Consider the following 8493-nt stretch of genomic DNA (forward strand, 5'->3'; position numbering starts at 1 on the left):
AAGTCTTTATTCAACTAAAAAAAAAGATCATTTGTACATATCCAAGAAAAACATCCTCATACTGTCAAACACTTGCATCGGCCGGAATAATCCATATTAATTGACTGAAGGAGCAAAATTAAGAAGAACTTTGGACCTAATCCAAGGTTTAACAACAACAACCGCATCAAATTTCTTCTCAACTCCACTAACACTTGTCAGAGCTGATATTTTTAAGTAATATTTCAAACCCGAAACAACTTGTTTTTCAGCTTCAACAACTTCGTTATAATTAAGAAACTCATACTCATCGTTCCTGCTAACCAATCCGTTTTGAATATCTCTTTCAAGATTTTTATTGAACTCCTCAACACAGAATTTCCCAAGTTTTTGAATTTCTTTGTTGTTTTTTACATCTTTCACTTCCATTCTGCCGCCAACTTTTCTTCCTTCCCTTCCATAAACAAATATTGATGATGATGATGATGAGCAACAACTCAATGTTGCGAATAACATGAAACAGAACAACATCATCATGATTGGTAATGAAGAAGAAGATTTGAGCGACATTTTTTAGTGTTTTCAGAGAGATAGTGAAGTGGAGTGGTGATGTGATCGAAGAGATTGAGATGGTGTTCACATGGTATGGTGCGAAAATGTATAAATAGACGGGTTTGCAGGGTGTAGTTTTTGGACACGTAAAAAGATATGTGCTTTCACGGAGTGCCGCGTATTGTGATGGAAGTTGGAGATGCGACAAAGTGAGTAAGTGAGCTATTGGAGTTTAGTGAGTTTTGGTGTTTTCTGGTGGGTACGCACAGTACCGAACATTGTTGTACATATCCTCAACAACATCCAACTCGGAAATGACAGAAACACCCCTGTTTTGGGTTGTGAATAAGACCAAACTTTTAGTGAGTTCAGTCAAAACATCAAAACCTGGAGGAGGAAAACGAAGAACTGGATGTCACCATTTCTATTCCTAGAAATAACCATTTCCAAAAAAAAATGAATAAATATTTTATTTGATCTTCTGTTACCTCCTGTGATGGAAGCATGACAGGAAAGATATAATTTATGAGACTCAACCAGTGGATGGAGATACATATATATGGCATGATCTTGCTCTAGGAAATGTGTCATAATGGCTATACAAGGAAATGTTTGTTGGAGGCATGAATTCAGTTCCCATTTGCTCCAAGTTACAGAAGAGAGTTGTAGACACAAAAAACACTCAAAGAAGCTAGCAGGAATCTTGACCTACAACAAGGATGAATGGGAACAGGTAAATAGCTTTTTTATGACTACTGTATATTTTAGCTGTCTCTATATCATGAATGCCCACATTTCTTTTCCTTGCATCTCGCAGTTGGAAAGCGTTGACAAGATTGCACCTGATGGACATAGATTGTAGTATACAATTCACTTTATTTGGTTTTTGTAGAAAAAATTCTGATTTATATTTCTTAATGAACTGCAATTTTTAAACTGAAAACCACATTATAAAAACAAAAATGAAGAGGAACCTAGAACTACCAAACTAAAGAAGACTAACATCTTACTCGTGGTGGTGTTTACTTTACACCAGTTGTGGCGATGTACCGCTGAGGACTATGACATTCCCATCACCATCTATATCTATGATGACTGAATCTCCCTCTGTAATCTCTCCACCCAGCATCTTCTCTGCCATGCTATCCTCCAAAAGCTTCATAATCGCTCTCCTCAACGGCCTCGCCCCATAGCTTGGGTCGTATCCTTCATCAACCACTCTATCTCTAAACCTGTCAGTAACCTGAAGCTCTATTTCCTTTGTGCGCAGTCTTTCACACACCTCCTTGAGCATTATATCCGCAATCTCCCTGACTTCCAACTTTGTTAGCTGCCTGAAAACAATCATCTCATCTAATCTATTCAAGAATTCTGGTCTAAAATAGTGTTTCAGCTCCTCTTGCACGAGGCTCTTGATCCTGTTGTAGCTGCTGTCTTTTTCGTCATAGTCTAGATCAAAACCCATTCCCCTGCCTCCCTTCTCAATCACACTGCTTCCGACGTTAGACGTCATTATGAGAAGCGTGTTCTTGAAATCCACGGTTCTACCCTTGCTATCAGTTAATCGCCCGTCTTCCAGAATTTGAAGCATCATGTTGAAGACATCAGGATGAGCCTTCTCAATCTCATCAAAAAGAACAACTGTGTAAGGTCTACGCCGAACAGCTTCTGTCAATTGACCACCCTCGGTGTACCCAACATAACCTGGTGGAGATCCAATAAGCTTGGAGACAGTATGCTTCTCCATGAACTCACTCATATCAAGACGAATCATAGCCTCCTCAGATCCGAAATAGTAAGATGCCAGTGTCTTGGCCAATTCTGACTTTCCAACACCAGTAGGTCCAGAGAATATGAAGCTGGCAATTGGACGATCAGGGTTTTTAAGTCCAACACGCGCACGACGGATTGCACGACTTATAGCTCTAACAGCTTCATCTTGCCCGATGACCCTTCTGTGGAGTGTGTCTTCCATTCTAAGGAGCTTATCGGATTCATCGATAGAGACTTTGTCTACTGGGATTCCAGTCCAAGAAGCAACAATGTGCTGAATATCAACATCAGTTACAACAGGGCCAGTACCACCTGACTCACTCTCTGCCTTGCTTAATTCTTTACCCTTGTCAATTACATTTGTGATCTGGACACTCAAGTCCATCTCTCTGTCTCTTAGCTCGCCAGCCTGTTCAAATTGTTGGGCACGAACTGCCTCATTTTTCTCTTTTATTATTTGCCTGAGCTCTTTCTCAAGTTGTCTGGCTTCCTCGGGCATCTGAGCATTACGAAGTCGAACTCGAGAACCAGCTTCATCGATCAAGTCAATTGCTTTGTCAGGGAGGAAGCGGTCACTGATATACTGGTATGACAATCTTGCAGCAGCTTCTAAGGCCGCATCTGTATAACGAAGCTTGTGATGAATTTCATATCTTTCTCGAAGACCTTTCAGAATCTGGATGGCCTCATCAACGGTGGGTTCAGGCACTTTCACTGGCTGAAATCGTCTTTCTAAAGCCGGGTCCTTCTCAATATGCTTTCTGTATTCATCTAGTGTGGTAGCACCAATACACTGCAATTCACCTCTTGCAAGAGCTGGTTTCAAAATGTTTGCTGCATCAATTGCACCTTCAGCTGCACCAGCTCCAATTAAAGTGTGTATTTCATCTATAAACAGAATAATATCGTCATTTTGTTTAATCTCATCCATTAACTTCTTTAATCGTTGTTCGAACTCTCCACGATACTTTGTACCAGCTACAAGGAGACCCATATCCAAGGTGATAACCTTCTTTCCCTCGATCGTTTCTGGTACATCACCATTGGCAATTTGCAGAGCAAGCCCTTCAGCAATTGCAGTTTTGCCCACACCAGGTTCTCCAATCAAGCAAGGGTTGTTCTTTGTACGTCTGCTCAAAATTTGGATTACGCGCTCTATTTGCAGTGCCCTTCCAACAACAGGATCTAATTTTCCCTCCTCGGCCAGTTTTGTTAAATTGGTCCCGAACTCCTCAAGTGTTGGCATTTTACTGTTCGCGCTGCCACCTTCCTTGCCAGCAGCTACAGCTTCAGCACTTTCACCAACCCTCCTGATAACCTCTTTGCGAATGTTGCTTGGATCGGCTCCAAGATTTTCAAGTGCACGAGTAGCTACACCTTCACCCTCACCAAGTAAACCAAGCAGCAAATGCTCAGTGCCAATATAATTCTGCCCAAGCTGGCGTGCCTCATCTGCTGCAAGTTCCAAAACACGCTTTGCACGAGCAGTAAAGGCTACCTCGACAACATACCCACAAGTACCTCTTCCAATGAGCTTTTCCACTTCGACACGAGCAACCTTTAGATTGACTCCCATAGATTTTAAGACCTTTCCAGCAATTCCAGTAGCTTCACTGATAAGCCCTAACAAAATCTGCTCAGTACCAACTTTATCATGACCCAACTTTCTGGCTTCATCTTGTGCTTCCATGATAACTTTGATTGCTTTGTCTGTGAATCTCTCAAACATAGCTCTAGCAACACACCGACTGCCTCTTCCACGAGGAGGTGCAGATATTGATGTCGCCACCTTGGAATGAAAATCATGGCCAGAGAATGCCAATTTATCTATAGAAGTAATTCTTCCAAGTCCATTAAAACCTCCTATTGTCAGAGATTGCGTTGCTGAGATTCTCAACCCTGGCATCTCAACAGGACTACATGATACTTTGAAAGTACTACTTCTGTTGGATACTCCAGAGGCTCTTTGTTTACTGCCATGACTTGTGCCGGATAGAAGAGCATTGAAATTCGTCGATTGAAGAAGAGACCCAGCCATTGTTCACACCGGAGAAGTAAACCCCTGTGAAAAATAATGAAAAATTTAGGGTTTTTTTTTTGTTTTAATAGAACGAAATCCTAACACAAAGGTATCTTGCCTTTGTTGTTGGAGATATAAGAGAGAAAATAGGAATATATATAGCAATGAAATATTTCGTGGTATTTATGACTTGATTTGCAAGTATTTGTGAGCTTTAGGGGAATATCCTTGTGAAGTTGTCAAATTGCGGCTTGTTGTTGCTGTTGTTTACAGCTTGGACGGGTGATACAAAATTGTATTGTTGCATCAGCGACTAATCTGTTGTTGCTGTTGTTTACAGCTTGGACGGGTGATACAAAATTGTATTGTTGCATCAGCGACTAATCTTCACATTTTAGCTGGTGAAGTTCATTCAGCAGGCAAAATTCAGTATTTCAAGATTTCTTTTGGCAATGGCATGATTCAAGATTTTACTTAATATCCAAAGTTCAGCACATTTAGGGTTTTCAAGATTTTGACTGCATCAGTGAATTCTTTTTATCCCAAACATGAACATCTCCAAATGTTTGGAGATGCATATCTTAGACTCAAATATATTCCACATGCCAGGTATATCTATCAGAGGACAGAAAAAATATAATCTTACGCCAAATGCGAGAAAATGTAAGCAACATAGAACTGTAAACTGCTGTATTTCCATTCTAACTCACACTTGAACAACAAAAATCATCCTTGCACTTGCCACCTAATAATAATTTAGAAGAAACAAAAATCCATTCCACTCTTTTAAAAGTGCTTGATTTATGAACCAAAACAGGGGGAAATAAGCTAACAAAAAGTCCTTTCCATGTGAAGAGCAAGGGCGTGTCTTCTTCTACCTCCAATAACAAAACCTACTTCCCAAGATGGAAACCAAAACTAAGCCACGAGAGTACTGGCAGTGGTAGATTCACTGCAAATAAAAAAAAGAACATTGAGTTGAGAATTCTTGGTCACAAACAGAAAAATCATGATCCATAAATGTAATGCGGCTGAGGAAAAACTGGTGCATACTTCAAACACAAAATAAAATGGCACCAGCAATTATAGGAAATCCAAACAATCTTGAAAAAAAATATTATGTGCACTAACTTGGAAACAATCCTTGCTATTCATAAGTTATTCAAAAAGCAAATAAGTGCTAGTGGAGAGTTCACAATGTATGATCCCTAACCATACTTGTTGACATTCTGAAATCTCCACCTCAAATACTTGTTCAATAACATGAACCAAGAAGAAAAACTCAAATATTTGCTACAACATCAACAAACACTAAATGGTTCACTAGTTCATGCTTAATTTTGCTTTTCAAGCAACAAAAACCTGGAGACAACAAAGATGCAAAGCAAAGGCCGGGAATGAACAAACAAACCAATTAAGTACAATTGAAAATCCTAAGCCATACTTGCTGACATTCTGAAAGCTCCACTCAATATATATATATATATTTGAACAGGCATGTCTAGAAAGTTTTTTTTACTGGTCATCAACAAAGCACAATCGAGGTCGAAATACATAATCCCTAGACATCGCAAAAACAGAACAAACAATCCTTGAAATATGTGGCCAAGTAACTCTCAAAATACTTGTTCATCATCTAAGGGTCCACAAAAACTGGATGGTCACTATTTCATGTTCAAATTAGCATTTCAAGCAGCAAAAATCAGGAGAACAAACCACCATTTAGTAACATCACCCAAAAAGAAAACGCATATATTGCCTCAAGATAAGAAAACACTTGATGGGTCACTAGTTTTTTTACTGGTCATCAACAAAGCAGAATTGGTGTTGAAATACATAATCCCTAGACATTGCAATAACAGAACAAACCATCCTCAAAGTACGTGTTCGAGTAACCACTAAAAAAACTTGTTCATCCTCTCAGGGTTCACAACCACCACCAAGAAGAATACTCATATATTTTTGCCTCGAGATCAAAAAACACTTGATGGGTCACTAGTTCATGTTCTTTTCAAGCAGCAAAAATCAGGATATGAGAAAGATGCAAATCAAAGGCCAGGAATGAACAAACGAACAAATGTCTTCAAAACAAGTCTGACAATAACCTGTGTACCACAGTTTCTCGGCCAACACACAATCCAAAGCCACACTTGTTGACATTCTTAAACCACTCAATATAAATTTGCGCAATCATATAAGGGAAGTTATTTTTTACTGGTCATCAACAAAGCACAATTGGTGTCGAAAAACATAATCCCTAGACAATACAATAACAGAACTAACCATCCTTGAAATACATGGTCGAGTAAACACTCAAAATACCTGTTCATCCTTAAAGGGTCAAGCACCACCATTTAATAACATTAACCAAGAAGAAAACTTAAATATTTGCCTCAACATCAAAAAACACTTGATGGTTCACTAATTCATGTTCAAATTAGCTTTTCAAGCAGCAAAAATCAGGAGACAAGCAAAAGCCTGGAATTAACAAACAAACCAATTTCTACAAAACAAGTCTGACAATAACTTGTGTACCACAGTTCCTCAGACAACACATAAGACAATGAACAGCAGATTAAGTACATTTGATAATCCTAGGCCAACCTATATAATCACAGTTCATGTAAAAATACTAAAGAGAAACAAATTTGGGTGATGATACTCACTATTTCCAGACTGGAGGAAGCTTCTTGGTCCTCTTGTAATAACGAGCAAGACGGTGAATCCTACTCTCAACCAAAATCAACCTAAACTTGGAGTCCTTATCCTTCCTGTTCCTCTCCAAATGCTTTCTGATAGCAACAGCCTTCTTGATAAGATGGTACAAATCCTCAGGGATTTCAGGTGCAAGCCCTAATTATCAAAAAACCAACAAAAGAGTAAAATAATCAAAACCATAATCTCCAGAAGAAGAAAAAAAAAGTAGATAACTTAATAAAGCTACTAATCAACAAACAAACATACCATGAGCCTTAAGGATACGCAAGATCTTGCTACCAGTGACACTCTTAACTTGAGCAATACCATGTGAATCACGAAGAATAACACCAATCTGAGATGGGGTTAAACCCTTCTTTGCAAATTTGCAGATGTTATCCTCAACCTAAAAAAAAACATCCATAAAAATCAAAAAAAAAATTAAGAAAGTACTAATCCAAAAGACCCATTATCAGTTTAGTTAGTATTTCAGAATTGGAGTGAAGGGTTTGTTTCTTACATCAGGAGAAGAGATCTTGAGCCAGCTTGGAGGAGTTCTCTTGTAAGGCAAAGCAGAAGAGGAAATACCCTTACTGTGAAAAAATGAGAAATATAAAAGTTTTTTAGTGAAACGAAAATCAGAAGACTCATTAAATCTATGAACAAGAAGAACGAGCAGAAGATAGAAATTACCCTGAAGAGTGCATACGACCCATGATTGCAGATGGAGGTTGTTCACTTCTTTCGACTGCGTTTTTTGGTTTCTCTGGTTTTATACAACCCTAAAATTGTGAGAGATTTTGGAAGAAGGAAAAGAGAGGGGTAAAACAAGAGTGTCAAACCCTACAAATAAGAGTTTATCTTCTCTCGTAATTCCGTTTGTATCCCTCCATTAGATGGGACGGATGCTATAAGGGGTCCGAATTGCTGCATTTGGGGTGTATATGATAAGGGACCAAGTGTTGTAACTGTGTTTGGATGCCACCAGAATCACAAGTTAGGAGCAAAAATCATAAGCACAAACATTTTACTTCACAAAAAGTTGATTTTTTTTGTTTTTAGAAGTCATTTTGCAATTATATACACAAACTAACTTCTGATATTTTTGTTTCCACCAGTCAAAAAACAATTTTCGGGTGTGTTTCCAAACAGCCTATTAGAATCTAACTTCTTCGCTAACTTTTTTTTACTTTTTTCGAAAAGAGGATTAACCTCATTTCATTAATTTGAATCTTAGGCTCCTCATTATAAAGAGTAGTAGAGTTAGTTACATTGACATTCCAGTCCTGGAATTGAGACCGGAGATTGTTTAAAATAGACTCCAGAGTTTTTACGTCACCCTTAGTAATTTATAGCTAAACGATTACAGTATGCAGTAAAGTGTATTACATTATCTTTCCGTAATTGGGAATGAAGATTGTTTAAAAGAACTTTAAGATTTTCATTGTACCATAAGCGATTTAAGGCTAAAC

At 38.4% G+C, this 8493-nt stretch overlaps 3 protein-coding genes across 3 annotated transcripts; all 3 read right to left on the bottom strand.

Moving 5' to 3' along the window:
- Window positions 1–12: 12 nt before the first annotated feature.
- LOC113296760 (cysteine proteinase inhibitor B-like) lies at window positions 13–665 on the bottom strand. Its single transcript, XM_026545087.1, has one exon. The coding sequence runs from the start codon at window positions 547–549 to the stop codon at window positions 97–99; it is 453 nt and encodes a 150-aa protein (XP_026400872.1). The 5' UTR covers window positions 550–665; the 3' UTR covers window positions 13–96.
- An 893-nt stretch (window positions 666–1558) lies between these two features.
- LOC113294409 (chaperone protein ClpC1, chloroplastic-like) lies at window positions 1559–4342 on the bottom strand. The gene has a single exon (XM_026542807.1). The coding sequence runs from the start codon at window positions 4340–4342 to the stop codon at window positions 1559–1561; it is 2784 nt and encodes a 927-aa protein (XP_026398592.1).
- Window positions 4343–4940: 598 nt separating this feature from the next.
- Window positions 4941–7851, bottom strand: LOC113296759 (40S ribosomal protein S13). Its single transcript, XM_026545085.1, has 5 exons — window positions 7715–7851; window positions 7542–7614; window positions 7289–7427; window positions 6991–7177; window positions 4941–5276 (listed from the first exon to the last, which is right to left on the bottom strand). The coding sequence occupies exons 1-5, from the start codon at window positions 7735–7737 to the stop codon at window positions 5243–5245; spliced, it is 456 nt and encodes a 151-aa protein (XP_026400870.1). The 5' UTR covers window positions 7738–7851; the 3' UTR covers window positions 4941–5242.
- Between the last annotated feature and the right edge of the window lie 642 nt (window positions 7852–8493).

Source organism: Papaver somniferum, chromosome 7 (genome assembly GCF_003573695.1).
Source record: "Papaver somniferum cultivar HN1 chromosome 7, ASM357369v1, whole genome shotgun sequence".
NCBI classification, from domain to species: domain Eukaryota; kingdom Viridiplantae; phylum Streptophyta; class Magnoliopsida; order Ranunculales; family Papaveraceae; genus Papaver; species Papaver somniferum.

Bases quoted from the DNA above. Each gene is read 5' to 3' on its own strand.
- LOC113294409 (XM_026542807.1), bottom strand. From the start codon at position 4,342: ATGGCTGGGTCTCTTCTTCAATCGACGAATTTCAATGCTCTTCTATCC.
- LOC113296760 (XM_026545087.1), bottom strand. From the start codon at position 549: ATGTCGCTCAAATCTTCTTCTTCATTACCAATCATGATGATGTTGTTC.
- LOC113296759 (XM_026545085.1), bottom strand. From the start codon at position 7,737: ATGGGTCGTATGCACTCTTCAGG. The intron at 7,428-7,541 runs GTAAGAAACAAA...GTTTTTTTTTAG, and splicing joins TCAAGATCTCTTCTCCTGAT to GTTGAGGATAACATCTGCAA. The intron at 5,277-6,990 runs GTGAGTATCATC...TTTTATTTGCAG, and splicing joins CTTCCTCCAGTCTGGAAATA to TGAATCTACCACTGCCAGTA.